This window comes from Triturus cristatus, chromosome 4_1 (genome assembly GCF_964204655.1).
Source record: "Triturus cristatus chromosome 4_1, aTriCri1.1, whole genome shotgun sequence".
NCBI classification, from domain to species: domain Eukaryota; kingdom Metazoa; phylum Chordata; class Amphibia; order Caudata; family Salamandridae; genus Triturus; species Triturus cristatus.
Window position 1 is genome coordinate 612,695,533 of NC_140585.1, and position 23,714 is coordinate 612,719,246.

Consider the following 23,714-nt stretch of genomic DNA (forward strand, 5'->3'; position numbering starts at 1 on the left):
CCCCCTGGTCGAAGCCAAGTTCAAAGTAATGCCATTCACGTGTCAGGATTTTTAATGAACATAAGAGAGAATGGGTTGACTTACCATGTTAGGCCGCTGATAAATAAGCACTTTTTCAGGCTTGTGATCTACCATGTCCAGGGCTCTCTCCAGTAATGGTATGTACTCTACCCTCCTTCCAGGTTCCACGCCAAAAGAAGCGGTCACAACAAATTTAGCCTGAAAAACATATTTAAAATACAGTAAGAAATGGTTCAGTGAAGGACGCCAGTGCGTAACATACATTGTAAAATTAAACACAAATAAATCAGAAAATAACAAAAACAGGTAGTTGCACACCATATTTCCTGCATCAAAGAAAGCTTCGGCTTCAGTCTACAGACGCAAGCTTTGAGCGTTTGATTAAAAACAAATTAGAGGCGGTTGAGGCAGTTGCTCGAGCCATATGCATATTTCCGGCTCAACACAAGGGCCTCTTGGACCCTCTTCGAACAAAATAAGAAGAGCCAGCATGTGACGTCTACTTCCCACCCATGTGTTTAGTCTAATCCTCCATGCTTCAACCAACCCTCAAAGCCCGTCCTTCAGCAGAGGCGTTGCCTAGCGCTGAGCCGGAAGAATGGATGGATGGTGAACACCTTTGGGAGTGCTGAGTACTTGGAGATGGACATTATGCTAATGAGTTTTAAAACCGTTCTTCAATTAGCATTTTCACAGCACTGTGTAGAACGTCTTTTGTACCCAGCAACCTGAACAGCTGCCTCCCTCCCAATGCAGAAAGCCAGTAGTATGAACTCCGCGCGAAAGTCTGTCTTTATTTAGCAAAGCTCAGCGCTTCTCTTGTGATGATCTCCCAGACGTTTTTTTCAATACCAGTGACTGTCCTCACTGAGGTGTTGAGCCTCTCTTAACATTGGTCTTTGTTACGTCAGAGGAAACCAATAATATTAACATCGAAAATAGAGGATTGTTGGACCCAACATCCTTCGCGCAGTTTTCCCCCAACTTTTTGCTTCTATCCTCCTATTTCTTCTGACTTCGTTTTTGCGGACTTTAGGACTTTACACACTTTATTACTGTCAACCAGTGCAAAGTCATTTTGCCCCATCCCTTAAAATATAGTAAGATTTGCTTATACCCAATTGGCACACAGAATTTACTTGTGTCCCCCCAATAAAGAGGGTCTGCATGTATCCAGGGCCTGTAAATTAAGTGCTACTGGTGCAGGGCTCGAAAAATCCTAAAACTGTTACTAGTCCTGCAGGTCTACTAACTTGAAAAATCTCCTCAACCTAACTATAAAGTACTTGACCTCTGTCTCTGAAAGCAAAGCAAATTTGACAAGAGTGAATGAGCAATAATTATGCCTTTAAATCTTATTATTATTATTGAACACTTGTAGAGTGCATAGCTACCCTCGGGCATCCCAGCGCTAGCGACTGAGCAAAAAACCATAAAAAATGATGGAGCTATTTGATGGACTAGCCAGGTTTTTAGAAGTTTACGAATGGTAGGACGTGGGATTCCAAGCGGAGGTGTAAGATTAAAGTGTTCCAGAGCTTCGCCACATTGTAGGCAAAGGATCTTCTTCCGCTTCTTGTCCTCTTGACTTTGGGGACAGCTGCAAGATTGAGGTTGAGCAATCGCAGATCCCTCTTGGGGCGGTAGAGGATAATGAGGGGTTTATTAATAGCCGGGCCCGTACCCCACATAGTCTTATGGGCAATGCACAGGGCCTTAAATTTTACTCTTTCAAGGACCGGTAGCCAAAGTAGGGTTTTTAAGGCTGGCTTAGCTGACTGGGATTTTGGAATTCCAAGTATCATCTTGGCAGCACTATTCTGAGCAACTTGGAGTTTCCTTAGTGTTGCCTAAGGAGCCCCCAGGTAAAGAGAATTGCCATAGTCCAAACGTGATAGGACCAAGGCCTGAATCAAGATTCTTTTTGCAGCCATTGGGAGCAGCAGGAGGACTTTTTGGAGTGATCTGAGTGAGCCAAAACAGGCCCCTGTCACCTTTACTGCTTGATGGTCAAACTTGAGAGAGTTGTCTAACCAGACACCCAGACTCTTTATCCTGGTTTTGGGGGTTGGGGGGGGGGGCTAGGCCCTTAGGCCAAGTCTGACTAAGGTCTATGCTAGAGTGGTTGCCTAGGAGCATAATTTCAGTTTTAACTCCGTTGAGTCTGAGACAGGAGTGCTGCATCCAAGAGGCAACTTTCTCCAGACATGTTTCGAGATTCGAGGGGAAGTTGCGAGCCCCATTCAGGGTTATGACCAGCTGAGTATCATCCGCATAGGTCAATCTTAATCCTGTGAGGTAGAATGATATTGGCCAATGGCCACATATACACATTAAAGAGTATAGGGCTCAAGGAGGATCCCTGTGTGACTCCACAGCTGAGCTCCAGTCTCCTAGATGTAGCGTCCCCTGAGAAAACTTGAAAGGTTCTTTTATCTAGGTAAGATTGTACCAAGGAGATCGCCTCATGTTGGATCCCCAACCTCCTAAGTCTCTCTACTAGGATGGAGAAATTAACTGTGTTGAAGGCCGAGCTTAGGTCAAGGAGGATGATGGCAACTGCTCCACCCTGATCCAGTATCTGTTTAGAGTCCTCGACCACAGCAAGAAGGGTGGTCTCTGTTCCGTGTTTAGGAGGGAACCCAGTCTGAGTGGCATGCAGGAGGTCATGGGTTTCCAAGAGATTGGACAGAAGAGAATTAACATATTTTTGCCAACATTTTTACAGTGGCTGGCAACAGCGAAATTGGGTGGTATTCGCCTAAGTCTTCTGGGTCTAGGCTAGATTTTTTCAATTAGGCCTTGACCATCGCATGCTTCCATGGACCTGGGACTGATCATTTCCAAGATACTAGGAAGAATCACATTTCCTACTTTATGTAAAATATGTGGGGGGCTAGCTCTGAAGGGGAGCCTGATTTTATTTGTGTAAAGATTTCTGTCAGCGTATCCAAGTTCATAGCTGCAAATTCTTTAAGCACGTGCTCTGGGTCGTGTGAGGGCACCTCGATGACTGCAAGATCACTAGTGCAGGGGAGGCTCGGGAATGGGGTATAGAGCGTTTTAATTTTTCCCTTAAAGAAATCTGCAAGTGCGTTACATCGTTCTGGGGAGGCCTGAAGGGCTAGTTCATTTTTTGAGAGCTCTAGGAGATCTTGTGCAATACGAAAGATTTCTCTGGGAGTATTGATGGCAGAGGTAATGATGCCTTCGTAGTAGGCAGCCTGTGCTACTTTTTTTTTTTTTCTTTTAAGAAATTCTTTTTATTTAACGAAAGAGTCAACTATTGTTAGATATAAATAAAAGGAATATTATCAGTTTCATATATACTTAGGAGGATGTTTACATCATACATTTATACTGTGAGTCTTACAATTAAGAACTTTATGGAGTTGCCGGATCTTCAAGAGAAAGGGTACAGGGTGGGTACAAATATTGCCACGAAATGCATTCCATTTTGTCCATATTAAAGACCACTTTTGGGGGCACCCACGTGCAAAATATACAGTTTTTTCTCTGAGCATACACCAGCCCATCTTTTCTTTCCAGGTCACAACTCTAGGCAATACCCCAGAACCCCACAACTGGGCTATATTTCATTTGGCCACCATCAACCCGAGGGTAACCCATATTTTATCCTTACTATTCAAATCGGTAGGTTTCCCAAAACATTAAGCAAGCATCTTTTGGCTTCAATTCCGATTCGTACCCCCAGGACATCACCCATACAGTCGTGAACTCCGTCCAATAAGACAGGATATGGACACATTCCCACACAATATGCATAAGTGTACCTAGTAGGCCACACTATCTTCTGCACAATCCCGCGTCAGCTTTTCCCATTCTGACAAGCTGAGGCTCTGTGATGTATATTCTGTGGAGGATCTTAAGTTGGACCAGCCGCATTCTGGAAGAAATTGCGACCTCCCGGGGAGAGGTCAACACTTCTTGCCACTCCTCGTTATCCATTTCCAAACCATTCCCCTCCCAGTGTTCTCAGAGCAATTTGAGGGGGTCCGGGGCGTTATTAATTAACTTTTTATAAGTCAGGGATATTGCTTTCGTCGGTAGATAGCATTAAATAATCTATCCTCCAGCGAGGATTCCGGGGGAGAGTCGCCCCTTGGCAGACATGACGTTAAAGCATGCCTGACCTGCAAATATCGGAAGTGCTCTGAGTAGGAGAGTTTGTGTTCCTGTTTCAAATATGCAAACGTGACCACCTCACCCTTGTTCCACAGATCGCCTATCTTTGTGATTCCGATCAGATCCCACTTGTCAAATCCCTTCATAGACCTAAGGGCACCCAGCTGTTCCGAGTCCCACAGAGGAGTAGCCAGCGTGAGTTTCCTATCCCACCCCATACTTCGATTGGCGGCATGCCATGTCTGTACTGAGTGTTTAGTGGGTCCTGTAAGGGGAAATTTCTGAGGCTTGGCATATGTGGCCGAAATGTAAGTGCCACCAGGTAGCAGCCATTTATCCATCCTATAGCCTGGATCGTCCCAGCGACGGTATGTACAGTGATTGATTGCAACCAGATGGGCCGCTCAGTAGTATTTTTTGATATCTGGGAGTGAAATCCCTCCGTCATACCAACTCAGAGTTAGTTTATGCAAGATTATGCTGGGTCGGCCATCCCAAAGCAATTTCGTCTGGAGTCCCTCAATCTCCCTGAAATACCGTGCCGGGACCTGGTCTGGGAAGTTTTGGAGCGCATAGAGGAACCATGGCAGTGACATCATTTTGACCTGCGCTGCCCTTCCCAATAAGGAAAGTGGGAGTGCTTTCCAGCTGGCCACGTCACGCTTAAGGCTCTGCAGGGGCGGGAGTAGGTTGCGTTCGTAGCAAATCCTTGAGTCAGAAGTGATGTAAATTGCCAGGTACTGGAATCCTTCTCCCACTACTTGAATGGGACATCCCCGAGGCATGGGGGGCGGCACTCTACTGAGGATATATAGTAAGGACTTGCTCCAATTAATTGTACACCCTGAATACCTCCCGAAATTTGTGAAGATGTTAAGCACCCTGTGAAGTGGTGCCTTTAGGAACGCAAGGTACAACATGATATCATCCGCATAGAGAGATATGCGGTCTTCCCAAGTTTCAGACCACTTCAATTCTCGAATTATTGGATCTCTGCGGATCCATGCCGCCAGTGGTTCAAGGGTGAGGGCGATGCACCAAGGTGCTGATTACTTGGACCAGGCGACTCGCTAGCAGTTTAGCTAGTATTTTAGGCTCATCGTTTAATAAAGAAATAGGCCTATAAGATGCACACCTGTGTCTAGGTTTGTCCGCTTAATGTATAGTAACCAGTGTAGCCACTCGTTGGTCATACGGTACTAGTCCCTGCTCTCTGCAAGCAAGGCCCGCAGATGTCTGGCTTCAACTTGACAACCTCGATCGGTAGACCGTTTGGGCCAAGGGCCTTGCCCGACTGCAGGTTTCTAATAGCCAGAGAAATTTCATCGTTTGTGAACTCACTGTCCAGTCCATTTTTTTCTTCTATGGTAAGTATGGGGAGCTGAATATCCGAGAGGAAGGCCAGGGAGTCCTCCTCCGATAGGGTAGAGCCTGTCTGATGTATGGAGTGATAATGCTCAGCAAATTTATTGGCTATTTCTTGTGGGTCCGTTATTACCTCACCCCCAATTCATCTGATGATTCTAGTACCAGCCTACTAGCCATATCTTTCTCATCTAGCCAAGCTAGCAGCTTACCGGCTTCGTCTCCCAAGTCATATAGTTTCCCATCCTTGTCTCTGACTAATGTCTTGGCCATGTCGGTGGCTATAGATTTATATTCATCTCTTTAAAGTTTTAGGGCATGGGACCTCTCTGGCGTCCTGGCTCCCTCCCCCTCCAGTAGTAGGATGTCATTCTAAGTGGACTAAGTCTTTTGATTTTTCTTTCCGCACTCCTGCTATCAGCGAAAGCGCCTGTCCACTCAACACTGCTTTGAAGGCTTCCCACAAGGTTTGGGAAGATCGCACCGAATTTTTATTTTCTAGGAAGTAGTTATCAATGGCTAGTATGAGTGCCTTTTTGACCAGAGGGATTCGGAGGTAACTTTTATTTCTTTGATAGATTTTTATAGATTCTCTATATTTCAGTTTACTCAAGTCCTGATAGTCTTTCTTCCATTCCCTCTCGAGTCTTTTACATGTCTGTTTAAGTCCTCGCAATTCGGGAGAGTACCATGGAGTCTTTTTCTCTTTGGTTTTGTGACTAGGTTTAATTGGGGCAACCATATCAAGTGAAGACTCGATCCAGCGAGTAACATTCGCTGAGACTTTGGTGAGATTTGAATTGGGTTTGGGTTTAAGGTTGTTAAGTTCTATGATCCAGGAGTCTACCGGAAGTTTAGCCCAATTGCGTGTTTTCCTTTTGCTGCCTTTAATGCTGTGGGTTTGCAACAAAGGTGTTGTGTGGAAAGGGATAAAAAAAAAGGTCTGACCAAGGGATACGTCTAGGCTTGCTCATCAGCATTTCAGAGTGGTTGCTAAAAATAGGGTCTAAAGTATGGCCTTTCATGTGTGTGGGGCTGGGCACTTTTTGAGAAAGTTTAAAGGCTAAAAGATCCTGAGTGAGCTCTACTGCGTCCACCTTTTTGGGCTCATCAAGGTGTATGTAGAAATCCCCCATAAGAGTGGTGTTGGGGGAGGTGGCCACTAATGTAGATGCAACCTCCGGGAGGGATTTAATAAATCGACTGCACCCTCCTGGGCTGCGGTAGATGAGGACTCCACCAAAGGAGTGGTTTGAGGATAGTGCCATATTAAATGAGAGACTTTCACAATCCAGAATGATGTTAGGTTCGACCTTACATTTAATAATATTTTTATGAATTATGGCAATAACTCCTCCTTTCTTTATATCGAGGTCATTCCGCTTAATGGTAAAGCCCATGGGCAGAGTTTGTACTAGGACAGGTTCCGATGAACTATGTAACCAAGTTTCCATAAGGAATAGTGCATCTGGGTCCTCATCTTCAACGAGCATCCTAATCTCCAAGGAGTGTTTAGGAAAGGATCTACAATTGAGAAGGAACATTTTGAGTGTATGAGGTTGCTGGACCTCAGAGGGTATATCCAGCTGCGAATGGAGACTGGAAGCATCCAGCCTCCTTTCTAAGTGGGGACAGTGTATGTTGACAGTGCTTATTGATGGGTTTCTTTAGCCTTAATATCTCCTGGCGAGAGTAGACCATTCTAATTAAGGTGGGGGGGGCAGGGTTTCTGGCCCCTGGTCCCGGACAGGCGAAGACGGGCTTGTCTTAGGCACGCACCAGCGGCGCGCCTAATGCGTGCGTCCGCTCTGCCATCCGGCCTGTGTAGCGGGAAACCCGGATGTTCGCTGTGGCTACGCCTCCGCCCAACCTCCACTCCCTCCACTCAACCGGAAGACCGTGGTGGACCACGGTGCGAGTGGGTGTAAGCGTCACCAACTAAGACCAGTACAAATAGCAGTAAGTGCAGCGGCAAGTAAAAAAGCATGAATTTAAAAACCTTATTTAAAATTCAGCTCTGACAGGAATTGGTACGAGCAGCCTACTTTACTCAGCCGCAGCAGTTATCGCGTCACATTTGATCCACTTTCAGAGATAGAGGTCATACGTCAGTTTGTCTTCCTACTCACCAGAAAGGGCGAGTAGGCACTAAAAATAGCTTGTTCTGAATAAATTTGGCTCTCTATAGCGAGCGGGCACTATATTCGAGCCCTGTAGTGGGCCTGCAGCTCTAAGTGTGCCACCCAATTACGTAGTCTTTTTAACATGTCTCAGGCCTGCCAAGGTAGCCTATGTGTGCAGTTTTAAACTGCCAATTCGACCATAATACATATATCAACCCTAGTGTAGGCACTAAACAGCCCAGAGGGCAGGGTGCAGTGTATTTAAAAAGAGGGACATATTCTCTTAAATGTTTACATGCAATGGTAGTGAAAAACTAAAATTCATTTGTCATTACTGCAAGCACTACCTCTCCCATGGGATAAAATTGAATTACTTTATTACATGTAATAAGTGCTAACTTTCAATTGGAAGCAGGTAAGAATGGAGCATTTGGTGTCTAAATAATTGTAATTCAAAACCCTCTTTAAAGGTAGAGTCAGATTTTAAAGCACAATTCCGAAATTGACTCTTTTAGAAAGTTGACATTTTCTTGTCCCAACCATTTGGTGGAGCTGGCAGTTGGTATTTGTGTATTGATCTCAGACAGTAAGAAAAAGGGAATAGGTGTTGGAAGAATGGGCCTTCTCTGACTTGATGAAGGGGAGGTGATGTCACCTACCATACTTGCATATCACAAAGGATCTGCCTGAGCACACTCACAAAGGGTTTGATGCTAGTTTTTTATGACACCATACAAGCTAGAGCTGGGAGGAAAGAAATTCCAAGCACCTCTGGAAGTGGAAATCAGTAGAACCTTCTCCTACTTCAAAATGGGTACAAGATTTAAATATTGGACTTTCAGACCCAATTCTTCTGTACACCTCTGGAACTATGGAAGGCTCAGAAGGACTGCTGTGCTGCTCTGCAGGAAGGAATGCTACTCTGCTGCACTGCTGCTTGAGAGACAAGTGCTGGACCTGCATCTTGAACCCAGGACAACCACAGTGAGTCCAAGGCCTATTTGTCTGGCCTCTTGATCACAGGCTCAGGAACAGAAAAGGTTCCAACTACCTTGAACCCAGCACCTGAACTCAGTCTGCTGTGAGTCTAGCTCCCTCAAGGGGTGCCACCCCAGTCCTGTACCCTTAGAGGTGGGCCTGAAGGTGCTTTGCCTGCCCAGCTGTGGTTCAAGAAGAACCGCTGCTGCACATCGCATCCCTGTCGCAGGGCCTCGCAACCCTAAAGAACTGCTGCTGCACAAAGCCTCCTCGACACAGGACCTTGCATCACAGTACCCCAGTTCCTCAGAACCACTCTATGAGCAATACATCCATGACCCAAGACCTTGCGTTACAGCCCACTGGAACTGTCGCTGAGCGAAACATCCTTCACGCGGGATCTTGCAACACTCCACAACCAGTATAGTATTTTGCTCAGTGGGCCTAACTTGGTCCCTCTATCTGGCCCACACTCAATTGCAGTTAGCCTAAACTTGTGACTTTGTACCGATACGGCATGACTGGATAGCCACAATTGACGATTTGTGCTTCTAAGCACTATTTTTACCTAAATCCTAAAAACTGCATATCTCTGGTTCTACTGATCGGATTTTCTGCCGATTTGGTTTACTCTATTTTTTTTTAATTAGTGTGGGATTTTTCTTGTGTTGTGTTTTCACTTTATTACTGTTTGAAGTGCTGCATAAATGCTTTACACATTGCCTTCAAGTTAAGCCTGACTGCTTTGTGCCAAGAGGGTTATGCCTGACTGATTTGTGTCAGAAGGTTAAGCACAGGTTAATTTGGGGTTTGCATGTTACTTCACCCTGACAGCAATTGTGGTTGCTGCTTGAGTAGGGTTTCAACCCCATCAACCAATAACCCAATTGCCTGTAAGTATTCTGCCTTCCCTGAAGATAACTTTGTGATTATTTTCCAGAAAGTCTTCTTGTGCAAATGTGATGCAATAGGTCATAAGGGTACCTATTTACCGCAATGTATTGATTTAGCTCCTCAAAAGTAAAAACACTATAACTTTGTGATTTTTTTCCAGGAAGTCTTCTTGTGCAAATGTGATGTAATAGGTCATAAGGGTACCTATTTACCGCAACGTATTGATTTAGCTCCTCAAAAGTAAAAACACCAAGTAGTAAAATTTGATATAAGATGGGCAGTGGTGGCCTATCATTGTGAGCATTGAGGTTCTGCCCTCATTGTCTTCAGATCCATTTATAGCATTCCAATCGTAAATAATAGCCTATTATTCATTATTGGTATAATTAAAAAAAGTCAACCCTCAAGTCGAAGAACAGCAAGCCTGAGGCAGTAAATCTGTCTGGTGGCTTGTTCAGGCACATAGAGGTGCCTGTGCCATCTACGTGGCCCTAGGGACCGGACAAGTCATCAATTCCACCCAATTTGTGATGTTTTTCAGAATCACCCATAGAGGGTGCCTATGGAGGTTTATGCTTACGTCATGTAGAGCTCTAAGGTATTTGCGACTCATCCTGTCACCTCATTTCTCACATCTCGTCATAGGGTTGGATAGGGTCAGGAGCATCAATGATCCCATCCCAACCCTTGGTAAATTGGGAGAGGGAGATGGAAAAAGCAAGAAGTTGGAAGGTAGAGCCTGCATATCATTATGCAGGTTGCATCTTTCAAATTACAGATTCAGTACACAAGGTGGGAGGGAGGTTGTTCCTATTCTACGGATCCATCCAGCACTGGTAGCTGAAGATAAGTGAAAAAAAATCTGCCAAATGATGTCTGCTAGTGGGAGAGAGATAGAAAGAGTGAAAGTGTGTGTATGTAGGTAAAATAAAGTGTTTGTATATTTGTGAGTTAGAGTGAGAATGATTGACGGGGGAGTATGAGTGAGTGGCAGCGAGTGATTGTGTGTCAGAGTATATGACATTGAGCAATAATGAGACACAGAGTGAAACTGTGAGAATGAGAGACAGGGAGAGTGAAGGAGTCTCAAATGAGTGTGAAGGAGTGCAAGAGGGAGTGCAAATGTGTGTGAGTGAGTATGAGTACGGGATCTGATTGAGGAAATGAGTGTGCATTTAAGAGTCTGCTACTGGCTCTAGTATATTGGAGGCAATTCGAGTCATATTGGGTAAATGCTAGCACTTGCCTACTGGGTGTTATTCTCGGCATAAGGGGCGTCCATGGAGAAATCTTGAAACGGACATATTTCAGGTAATACTTGGCATATGAGACACCAGTTGTAAAACACAGGTATAATCCTTGGCAAAAATGCTGCTGCTACCCTACTGGGCATAATTCATGGCATAAGGGGGGTCACCCATGGCAAAAGGCTGGTGCTCGAGTTTTGGAGGTAATTCTTGACATCTGTGGTAAAAAACTGGCACTGAAACATCAGAACTAAATCTTGACAAATGGGACACATATGGCAAAATGCAGGAGCTGGTATACTAGAGGTCATTCTTGGAATGAGGTAGGACCACCATTGCATATTGGGGAGAGAGGCAGGTCACCGTGACAACATTTTTGGCATAACATTCTAAAGATAAATGCGATTTAAATGCACTAGTTGACCTGATTTTGTCAAAATGTTTGTGGTGGAGGAAAGAGCTTCCTACACCTCCCTAGAAAGAGTAAGACTCACTTGCTGGAATTCATGTCAAGTATTGCACCCCACTACTATTAAAGATCACTTTTGATGACGGAAATGGGATAGAAACGGATTTCCATTCAATGCACAACATGAAACCACTTTGGCAAATAGTTGATCCTAGGCAATTACTTTATATAAATGTGCCTCCTTTTTCTAAAGTTTCACATTTTAGAGCACCATGAAAAACAGTTCAGGATGTGTGCTTGTTATAAATGGGGTCTCTAGTTGGCAGAGGTTTGCACCCTGTCCAAGAAGGGACCACCACTCTTGTCAGGGTAAGTGAGATACACACCCTAAATTAACCTGTGCTCACCCTCTAGTAGCTTAGCACAAAGGAGTCAGTTTTAACTTAAAAGGGAATGAGCAGAGCTTTTGTGCAACACTTAAAGTACTGTAACTCAATGAAAACATCACAAAAAGTATCCACACACGCTTAGACTAGAGAATATTTATCTGGGTAACATAAGATCATAATGACAAATATCCAATAAGTAGAAGTCAAGATATGAATTTTTAAAGATTAAATGTGAAAACAGTGCTTTAAAGTCAATGTTGGTCAAAACGTTACTAGAGGTTGTGAGGGACAGGCACAAGTCCAGAATTCAGGTGGACCACGATGGAGGGCAGGCAGGGTACGAGACTCATGCAGGTCCCGTTGAAAAAGTACCTTAGATGGAGCAAGCGTCAACATCGAGAGCACAACACATCGGTTCCGATTCATGCAGTGGGTTCCCGCGTCGTCATCAAGCTCCGTAGAAATAAATGCACGGTCTTGTCATCGGGCAGAGCGTAGTCATTGGGCCTTGCAGGCTGTGAAACTGCTGTCATCGAACAGCCTGTGCATCAGCATCGAAGGGGGATGCGTCAGTTCAGTCCAGCATAGTGGTGACATTGCGTCGCTTTTGTAGTAAAGCAGCTGCAGTAACCACTTCTGAGGTCCAGGGCTGGAGGGGGCACCTCAGGCTAGGGTAGGGCTCACAGATGGCAGAGCCCAGCAGCCCCAGCAAAATTGCAGGAAGTCTTTTGTGACCCTTGAGACTTCAGAAAACAGGAGACAAGCCAGCAAACCCATGGATGCACAATGGGTTCAAGTGAGAGGAGTCCAGCCCTTGTCCTCTGCAGGGCAGAGATCAGCAGGTAGTAGGACAGCTCAGCAAAGCAGAGAAGAAGTTCCTCAGAACAGTCAGTCACAGCAAAGCAGTTTTTACTCCAGCAGGGTGGCTCCTCAACTAGGGCAGAGGAGCGTCGCCCCACTGCTTTCTCGCAGTGCAAGGAGCAGAAACATAAAATGGTAATAACTGCTTCTTGCACTGGGAGAAAGCAGAAGGGCTTGGTTGCGGGCGGGTGGGTGGGGCTTCTCTGCGAGCAGGGCTGCGCAGGGGAGGAGTGGTGTGGTGTGCCTACTCTGGGGCTGACCAAACCAGTCATGCACACTCTGCCCTTCTACATGCAAGCTGCAATGCAGCCTACATGGAGAACATGGCCGGGCCATCAGCCCCTGGCTGGGTGGCGTCCCGCCCAATCACAACGCTGCTTGCAGTGCTGTGATTGGCTTAGGGGTGGGACTGGGAGCCTGGCTGCCTGCTTCCTGTTCCTGCCGGAGGCAGGAGAGCAGGAGAGGATCAGAGACGACGCGGAAAGCTAAGTTTCATTTTTTAAATTATTATTACATTAAAACCGCGACCCCCCCTATATATTCCCCTCCCCGCGTGCCCCCCCCTCCTGCAAGTCATGCTGGCCGCGACTGGTAAATCTGGCCGGAAATGGTGGCGGTGCCTAGAAGGCACCGCCCACCAGATTACAATGCTGGTGTCCACCACCATGGAAAGGCTGGCGGGGATTGGCCTTTATCTTGGGGGGGAGGTGTTGCTGCACTGGGGGGTACCCATAGTACCCCCATCATTTCCCTGCACTGCCTGGCAGGCACCGTGTGGTGCCTGCCACATAGTACAGGGAAATGCACAGAATTGCTATTTAACATTGCTTACGGTGCTGCAGCCAGCAGCACCATCCGCAATGTTAAATAGCAAGGATGCGCCCGCCATACTGGCGGGCGCATCGTAATTGCAGTGGTTGGACCGCCGCATGACTGGCGGCCGGTCCCAACCACCACAACGATGGCGGGCGGACTCATGTCTGCCCGCCATCGTAATGAGCCCCTTAGTGAGAATCATTCAAAGGATAGGAAGTCCTCGTGTTTTTTATCCTCTCAATGACTATTTAAAACCTAAATTTGAGGAGTTACACACACAATTCCCAGGAAGGAGGTAAAGGTTTAACCCAAGCTCAATGCCTTGATATTGGTCACTGAATAGCCTTCCAAACTCCCAGCTAATTTGAAGAGCAGCCCCTCAAACGATTCTTTGAGTTTGTTGTGCTCCATGACATGGAGAAGGTGCAAGCTGATGGTAAAGATTGACTGTGAAGTGACCCAGCTTGCACCAGTGATTTGTGAAGGTAAAAGAAATGAGAGAGCTTCTAGCTACAAAGTTGTTCTCAGACGTGCTGGATATGGTCAATTATTGCTAATAAGTTTTGAAGGAGTCGGATTCCACAAAAGTGCACTAAAAGATGAAACCCACATCAAGTTAAAGTGAAAATCGCAGTGGGGGTCTTTTTTAGCTGTACCTTCCAATGGCACCATAGTACCATTTTTAAAAACGTATACTTGGCCCATTCGAGCTTCATAATCAACTTGCATCCAGAAGGAGGAGAACTCTTTTACACATGTAGGAAGTCTTTCTGATGCCTGCTATCTGTAGTAAGAAAGGGCAGTTATTCCCTCTGACCCAAATCTGTCCTTTCATACCTTGATTCCAGAACTAGCTGCTGACCTCCTCTAGAGAGATTTAGACTACAAGTTACTGGAAAATCAAAAGGACTTGGTTGTGAGGAGCTTAGAAGATCATGGAACCAGAAGGAGCTAATGACCATAGGCATTACTTCTAGAGGAGTAGATTAATTTGACTCACCCCTGAACTGCATCATTATTCCACTTTACAGAACTGCTTTTACACTTTAAAATCTCTGCATTTACCAAATCTTCAACATCAAACAGATTCTTGACCTGAAATGATGTCGACTGAATCCACAACATACTGCAGTCTCATGCAGTCTTTCTGCTTGTTGAAGGTCAGAGTAAAACCTCCACTGACCCAACCACACCACCCAGGCGGCCCAGAGGCACTTGTTAGTTGGCTTGAATAGGGCTGCTTGCCCCATCGCTTTCACTTGGAGGGCTTTGGTATTTTTTTGATCCTCAGACTTCCCAAATACCCAACTTTGGATTATTTTTGCCCTATTGTTTCTTTTGTTGACTTTTGTATTTTCCATAACATTTGTAGGCCTTACTGTGAGAAACTGGGTTGTTGGTTGAGTGGGGTAGAAACTCTGCTCAAGCAACAGCCACAATATCTGTCAGGGTGAACCATTAAAGTTACTAAATTAACCAATGCTTATCCCTCTGGTAGCTCGGCACGAAGGCAACCAGGCTTAACTTACAGTAATGTGTAAAGTGTTTATGTTGCACAAAAACATAATAGAGTGAAAATTCAACATGAGAAAATCTCCCGCACCATTTGAGTAAATGTTAATAAATGATTTGACACACAAATGACAAAAATCCAAATCAGTAGAACCAGAGTTATACATTTTTTTAAGTTTATGGAAAAAATAGTGCTGAAAGCACAAAGTCCAACTATGGTTATCAGGTCACGCCGGGACAAAGTCACAAGTTGAGACTTACCACAATGGAATGCAGTTCAAATATAGGGACCAAGGGAGGCCCACTGAACACATGCTGCAGAGTGTTACGGGGTCCTACGTTGAGGATGCATCACTCAGCAGCAGTTATGAGGGGCTGTGGATTGTGATGCAAGGTCCTGCACCGAGGATGTGTCATACAACAGCCGTTACAAGGAGCTGCAATGCAAGGTTCTGCATCCGGGATGGGTCATGCAATAGCAGTTCCGATGTGGAGCTGAGTCTGTTCTGCGAGGACCATCGCTGGGCTGGCAGAGCACCTTCATGCCTACTTCCAAGGGTCCAGGACTGGGGTGCAACACTTGGGAGGGCAAGACTTGCAGCAGGCAGAGTCCAGGTGCAAAGTCAAGGTGATTGGAGCCCTTTCTGTCTCTGAGGCTGTGATCTGGAGGCCAGCCAACTAGCCATTGGGTCACTCAGGTGGTCCTGGGTTCAGGACGCAGATCCAGTCCTTCTCTCTCAGGCAGCAGGAGAGCAGAGTAGTACAGCAGCTCTTCTTCGGAGTCTACCACAGGTCCAGATATGTACTGAAAAGTTGGTCAGATGGTCATATTTTTATACCTGGTGCCTTCTTTCAAGTAGAATAGGCTTCTAGAGATTCCCTTTGAAGTGCTTGGAATTTCCTGCCTGCCTGCCTGCCCTGGCTCCAGCCTGGCTGTAAACACAGTGTGCTCTTTGTGTGAAGGAAGGGCACAGCCTACTGATTTGTAAATGGGGCTGTGCCCAGCTTTTCCCCTATCCTGCCTGTGAATGCCCATCCGGTTACACCTAATCTCTCTTTTGTGTGGCTATCAGGGAGGAATATTAAAAAGCCCTACTGCCAACTACACCCAGCCACGTGACCCAGGAACAGTATGCTGGCATCAAATAGTTAGGGCAGAAAAATGTCAACTTTCTAAAAGTGACATTTTCAAAATAATGTTTTAAAATCCGATTTTACCATTAAAGAGGATTTTAAATGATAATTTCTCAGACACCAAACATGCATGTCTTACTTGCTGCCAATCAAACGTTAGCACTTATTAAATGTAATAAGGCAACATAATGCTATCCTATGGCAGAGGTACCACACAGTACTGAGAAATTAATGTATGGGTTTTTCACTACCAGGAAATGTAAAACTTAACTACAATGTAAACTGCCTCTGGGATGTCTAGGGACTACCATAGGGGTGACGTTTATGTAATAAAAAGGGAGTTTTAGGCTTGGCAAGGAGTTATATTGCCAAGTAGAATTGGCAGTTTACAACTGCATACAGGCTGCAATGGCAGACCTGGGGCATGTTTTGAAGTGCCTATTTAAGTGGGTGGCACTATAAGTGCTGCAGGCCCACTAGTAGCATTTAATTGACATGCCGTGCGTAAATGGTATATCACTTTACTAGGGACTTATAAGTAAATTAAGCATGCCAATCAGGTGTAATCCTATCTTCCCATGTTTTAGGGAGTGAGTGCAAGCACTTTAGCCCTTGTTAGCATAAATAAAGTGCCCAGAGTCCTAAGGTGAGCAACAACAAATTTCGAAAAATATGAGGTTGAAGGCAAAATGTTTGGGGATTATCCTGCAGAGAGTGCCAAGTCCAACACTTACCATGAAAAATCTTTTATTTCTAGTGGACCGTTCTTATTAAACTTTGCTTTTTTACTTAAATGTGACTACACTTTTACATTCTTTTACTTCTCTAACTGGAACTGTTGTTTGTATATGCAGTTGCAGATGACATCTCACTCATTTTCCCTGAAGACAATGCTCTGACATAACTACCAAAGTTGAAACAAGCAACCATTATATAAACCTGTTTATCTCAATTGATTAGACTGCAACCTATACTCCAGCAGGCTTCTTCACAATTGTTAAGTAAAAAAACAATGTATAATGATATCAACTAGAAATGCAAAGGTAAAATAGGTGTACACCATAAAGACATTTCTGATTGCCAAGTTCTTCGTGTACAGCTATCCCTCAAAAAATTGCAGAAATTGCTGAATCTCTAGTGACTCATGCAGTGCGCTGAGATGAGAGTTCCTTGTAAAAAAAAACTATTAATAACAGGCCCATTAGCATTAATCATTTGACCGAAAATCTGCATTGAAACCAGCACCAATCACTCAAAGTAGTGAATGAAACATATGTCAGGTGTTTATGTAGAAGACTGTAACGAATCACAATGCACATGAATACAGGATGTCTGCAATATTGAAAATTGAATGGAAGAGAGAGAAACAGGCAACAAGCTTCTTTAGCACTTCCCCACTTGATTCATTCACCTGACAGGCAAAGGATGGTTGAACACAGATTACCCAGACCGAAAGGCATGCTTATTTCAAGAGAATTGGCAATGCTGTCAGCTAGTCTTCTTGTTGTTGGACCTAATGTGTGAGCATTTTTAAAATGATGTTATGAAAAACATCTTTATTGCCCTTTCTGACCTGTGTGGCATGGGGAACCCCTAAAACTGTACATCCCAACATATCTCAACAACACGCCACCTGGTTGATTAATCAGAGTCAGTGTTAAACCTTAAATTCATTAGGCAATGTGTACCCGGGATAAGGCACCTTACAGCATTTCGAAATACAGTTATTTAAGTAAGGATGGGCTCAATGATTGAGCTCTAGATCAGTTATAGAAATCAATTATTACAAAAATTGAAAAAGTGCACTACAGAAATTGCAAATCCATGAAGTCAATGCCATGAAGGCCCTCAGTGAATGGGGCAATAGAGGATGAGGTGCAAAAATCGGAAAAAAAATCAAGGTCCCAAGTGAGAATCACAATCAATAAGAAAATGAGCAGCATCACGAATAGGATTGGGAAGTCTTATGGCTCAATCCCACTACTCCCCCAAATCTGGGCTTTATATTTAGGGTTTCTCGCACAGGAAATCATTCGTTTCTGCAAAATCATATTTATGTGAGCAAAAGAATTTTACTTTTAGCAAATCAGAACACAGTTTTATAAAGCGTCACTATTGTCTTATTATTGAAACACTATCCCACTACATGAATATTGATTCTGCCCACTCTGTTACAAGAACAACAGGAAACTATTGTGAATGAATGCAACATAGTGAGCTAACAGAAGGGCCTTAAAAAACGTCAACATTACTATGTCCATAATGGAAAACTTCTCTTTGAAAACAGCATTAACTACATCAATGTAAATAATGAAATATGACTCTGCTCAACTGTGTGTTACAAAAATAATGAACAGTAAACATGCAGGGAAAGACATCCATTTTGAACAAGATGGTTTGAGAACTAATTGAGGCCCAGTTAACGTAATCCAGAAAACCACACTTTAGAAAAACATTGCAAATTTGCTTCAAATGCGAAATGTCAGTATTTACCTGTGAATCCAAAAATGAATCTATGTTCTGCTCGTTGTCAATGACACATAAAAATATAAAATGCACAAAATCGCTAACATAGTTACCATTTAAAGTTGAAAAACCATAGTACCAGGCCTCGACAATTCCTCTCGCCGACTTACTATGGTGAGCTGCCTTTTAGTTAGGAGAGAACTTTCTGGGGTTTACTAGTCCTTTTGGTCGCGGGAGTACTACACAAATGGATAGGAGCAGTGCCTGTTGCTCCGAGCCTTTCTAATTACACATAAGGCTCTAAAACTTCTGTATGTACAGAGCACCATGTCCTCTTCAGAGAAAAGATATTACCTTCAGTAGTGGCCAATGTCAGAGGAGAGTGGAAGGGTGAGGGGGGAGAGGAGACGACAACCAACAAAAGGGAGGGGGGGGGGTAGAATTGCCTGCAGATCATCTCATCACCGGTCTTCTACTCCTCTCGTGGCTCCCCTGCGGCCAATCCTGAAGCTGCTCACCTGCAAGTGAGCAGCACCGGCCTGAACGCAAATTGCGCTCCCAGGGAGACTGGGAGCCTGTGCTTACTGTCTCCAACATGCCAAAGAAGCTCGGGTTTGAGACCGCTTCAGTGCGCATGTTGGTTTGGCCGGCCTGAGACGGCAGACCAAACAGACATGCGCCACTGATAGCAGTGCATAACACTACCCATTGGTGCCTGTCATTCCCCTGGCCCGCCCCCAAGACTCAGCCGGGAAACAGAATAGAACGATAATAAACCTATGTTTATTATCGGTTTTTATTTCTTACTCTGTTGGCGGGGTGGGTATGCTCCTCCCACAGAGTGGAGGAGCTGCCGCTGATTACCTTTGAATGTTTTAGTCTCTAAAATCTGCTGCCGTCTGAATAAAGCCATTGGTTGTGGCCGAGTCAGACAGCACATACATGTCAACAGACCTGATTTGGGAGGGAGACTGCCTATTTTTTAAGCCAAAAAGAGCTATATTTTGTCTGTCTCCCATCCGAAATTGCCTCTGCTTCAATGAAAGTTAATGAGAAAAGTACATTCTCCTCACAATGCTTTTTAAATCTCCCATTTTACTCTTCTAAAATGTTGGCATGTTTGACAACTTTGCTTTTCCTTGTGTACTGTCTATGGCTCGAAGTTTCCTAAGCCATACTGGCCTCTCTTTTCAAGTTAAACTGAACTTCAAGACAACGTTCGATGCCAGATAATTCTAGTTTGAAGTCTGTGAAGAATTCACCGCTGTATTGTTTTTCGTTTCAAGCAAAACATCGAGTTGCTGGCTAATTTCCCAGCTCTCGCTGAATCTGAAGCTGAATTTCAACAATTCTGACTCTCACACCTTGTTGTCTAGTCAAGCAATAAATTGTGTCCAGAAAGGGGATCCCGGAGCCTTACTGAACCCAAGCAAGGCCTCCTCCCATTTCCTCTCTGTTATACTCAAGAGGGTCAGTGCTGGGTCAAAGAGTTAAAAGGTGTGAGCAGACAAGCAGTGAAAGATGTAAACTGTGCCCAATGTGAGATGTGCACAGAAGCTGTACAGGCATGAGATGAACAGGGCAAAGATATATAGATATGGGTGCGGCGCAAGACTGGATCCTGGTTCAGGCCAAATTTCTTGCTCTTCTCTTTTGCCTTCCATTGTATCTCAACTGGTGCATGAAGCGAGTAGATGGCAACAATATTGACATTTAAATAGTGCTCTGTCCTCCTGTTAGACCTGGCTTTTTCAGCAGGTTTGTCCCCAGACCTTTTGCTTTTTGGCCTTCTGCTTTGGACCCTGTTTTTGTCGGTTTTATGACTCTGGGCACTTTACCAATGCTGATCAGTGCTAAAGTGCATATGCTCTCCCTATAGATTGTGGTTATGGATTGGTGATTCCATGATTGGCATATTTGATTTACTAGTCAGTCCCTAGTACAGTGCACTGTGTGTGCCCAGGACCTGTAAATCAAATGCTGGTAGTGGGACTGCAGCACTGATTGTGCCACCCACATGAGCAGCCTGTAAATGTAACTCAGACCTGCCAGTGCAGTGTCTGTGCGCAGCTTGGTACTGCCATGTTGACCTGGCAAGTGCACCCACATGCTAGGCCCTAACCTTCCCTTTTCTTCCATGTAAGACATCCCCAAGGGTAGGCCAAATGTACCCCTGTGGGCAGGGTGCAGTGTATGTGAAAGTTAGGACATGCCCTGGTGTGTGTGCCATGTCCTGATAGTGAAATACTGCCAATTTTGTTTTTCACTATTGAAAGGCTATCTGTCCAATAGGATAGAATGGGATTTTATTTATAACATTTTATGAATATAACTTCCCACTGGGACAAGATAGGAAGGTAAAGCTTAGTACGCCTGAACTCGAAGTATAAAGATGCATCTTTTAGTAAGGATGATTTTTACAATCGGTGTTTGAAAATACCACTTTTAGAAAGTAGGTGTTTTCTTGCTTAGCCATCCTGTGTGCCTCTGCTGGTTTGTGTATTGACTGTCTGGCTTTGGAGTGAAAGGGGCTGGGAATGTGCATTCTCTCAGACAGCCACCAGGGGGGGTTGATATGTGTCCTGCCTTTCCAGAATGTGTCAGGGCTGGACTGAATAGACCTGGGAGGCATTCAGAGTAGAGGGAGGAGCTCTCACTAGCACCTGAATAGGCCCAGTCTGCATTTAGTGTGATGGGAGGAGATTTCCCTTGCACCTGAATAGGCCCTGTCTGCCTTATAAAATGTTGTCTCCACCTCCTGCCAGGAAGCTGCACCATAGAGGACAGAACTGGTTTTGGCTGGTCAAAGACTTTCTCTTCCACCAGAGAACAAAGCAGTTTGTGCTATAAAAAGTGTGGCCCAGACCCCTGAACTTTAGATTGTTGCTGAACTAAGGAACATGCCAGGAAAAAGAACTGTGAAAGCTGGAGGAGGGGTACTTCTCCTGTGCTGTGTGCTGTTGGGGTTGGCGTGCAGTGGTTGCTTCTGTCTTGGGCAGGGAAAGGACTGGACTGTGCTTTCATCATCCTGCTATTAGAGCTTTCTCCAAGGCCTTGAAGTAGAGCTTGCCTCCTGTTGGAAGTCTCAGGGATAGATAAGACTTCAAAGGTCACTTCTGGAAATCAAGAGGAACCTTTTCCAAGGAGAAGAGCTGGAGAAACTGAGGAGGAGTACTGCACCTTTGCTGTCTGGGGTTGGGCTGCAGTGGCTCTTTCTGCCAAGGAAAGGACAAGGACTTTGCTGTGTGCGGTGTCCCCAGCTTGAGGGAGATCTCCAAGGGCTTGAAATATAGTTTGCCTCCTGTTCTGACGCCTCAGGGACACAAAGACTTCACCACCAGTTCCCCTGAACTTCCTTGCTGGGAGTTCTGACCTGCTAAGAGGTGCCTGTTGCTGTTTTGGACCTCTTGAGGCTGTTTGTCGCTGGGAGCTAGATACGTAATGAAACTTCGAGAAGCGTGATGCATCCATACCGGTTTCCGACGCATCGCCGAAGAAACCGACTCAGCGCCTGCCCTCTGCTTGAGAAATTGCTGCATGCCGCATGGAGCGCACTAATCTGCGAAGGCATTGATCACCACACCGATTCTCATGCAGGCCCTGCTGTGTGGCTGCAAAAACCAACGGTGGGACCACAGCTGAAGAAACCAAAACGAGCACTGTTGCCACCGACACATCCCTGATCCTCACGCATCGCATCCGGGTGCCACGCCAGCAAGAACACTGGGGTCTTAGTAAGAAACCGACAAATCCCCTCCTCGCACAGTAAGAAACCGATGCATCACCTCCCCTTCAGTAAGGAACCAATGCATCACTGCCCCTGTGTGGTAGTAAGGCACCGACGCATCACCTCCCCCTGAACTAAGGAACCAACGGATTAACTTCCCAGCGACAGTTTTTGTTTGTGTTCGCGATGCATCCAAGGTACTTTGTGTGAAAAGTGTTGCATCTGAAATTTGCTTTGAACAGAATTATTCTTACCTCTTGAGTCATATTTTTATTACTGTATTGTGGATTGTCGTCGTTTTGGTCGTGTTTGGTTTAGATAAAGATTACTTATTTTTCTAAACTGGTGTAGTATCCATTTGTAGCGTTTTCACAGTATTACTGTATGTGTTCACAAATGCTTGTGCCTCTGAGATAAGCCTGTCTGCTCATGCCAAGCTACCAAGGGGGTGTGCAGGGGTTATTTTAGAAGTGTATCCCTCTTACCCTGACTAGGAAGAAGGGTCCCTACTTGGACAAAGGTGCAAACCCTTGTCGACTAAAGACCCCCATTTCTAACACCTCCTTTAAAGGATTTTGTTTTGGGAAAGATTACATACTTCAGATTGATTTAAAACAAGGGTGCCTATTAATCGCTCTAAGAAGGCAGGATCCAAAATCCTGAACACCTAGCATGGATTCAGCCCTCCTGGACCGATTGTGGACACCCTTGATTAAATATGTGATCACTGTATTTATTTAACACCGATTACTATTTATTTCCTTATAAAACTGAACAAAAAGCAGTAGTGTTAAACAGGATAGAAAATATCATATCAATCCAGTGGCTGAACTGTTTCAAACCTTGCTTACCTCCGTGATTTTATTAAAACCACTTTTCTTCACTTTCCCTCAATTTTCTTGAACATCACATTGAGAGCATTTCAGGAAGTTGTCCTCTACAAAAACATTTCATCTATATGGTTTTGAAGAATATAATGAAGCTTCATCTATAAATACTATACTAGCTTTATTTAAGGGGCACGCACTTGCTCCTCAGTTCACTATTGACAAGCCAGTCAGGGTGAAGGATTTCATTAATGTTTGAAACTTTCACTTTAAATCAATATCACTCACTTAAGATCATTACATTACTACATTCAAACACTTCCAAATGATAAAGAGGAAACTTGGCAACATTTTTCAGTATCATATTTGCACGGGCTTGCATTGTGCTGTTGTTCTCAGTGCCATTCCAGACCCCTGGCTCAGTGCTGCCTGTTCATTTGCTGGCTTGCCTACATCTAAAGCTGGGAGGATAAGTTCTTCAGTCACCTGTACAGAATAGAAGTTGAACAACAGACATGAGTTAGGCAATAGGGGGAGGAGCTGTGCATAAGTGATGTGAGGGGTGCAGTTTGAATGAGTTGCACATAGCAGAAATTTGAGCTTTGTGCTCCTGCCATTCTCTCTGCAACCTGCACGAGCTGTGCACAATCTGAGCTGTGCGAGGGTGAAAAACTGGATTGGAAAACATATCTGTGTCCTGCAAGCACTGTGCAGGGCAGGCACTGTGCATGTGATGAGCTGTGTATCAATCATATAAACCACACAGACTTTGGCCTGCTCATCAGGTGCATGACTGATG

General features: G+C 44.8%; 1 protein-coding gene across 2 annotated transcripts in view; it reads right to left on the reverse strand.

Annotated features, from left to right (window-relative positions):
* ACSS3 (acyl-CoA synthetase short chain family member 3) overlaps positions 1 to 23,714 on the reverse strand; it is a 1,078,787-nt gene that overhangs the window by 747,575 nt on the left and 307,498 nt on the right. For both annotated transcript variants that reach the window (XM_085652976.1, XM_085652977.1), the window contains one exon: positions 85 to 219. In XM_085652976.1, coding sequence (XP_085509102.1) covers positions 85 to 219 — 135 coding nt within the window. The remainder of the gene's footprint in view (positions 1 to 84; positions 220 to 23,714) is intronic.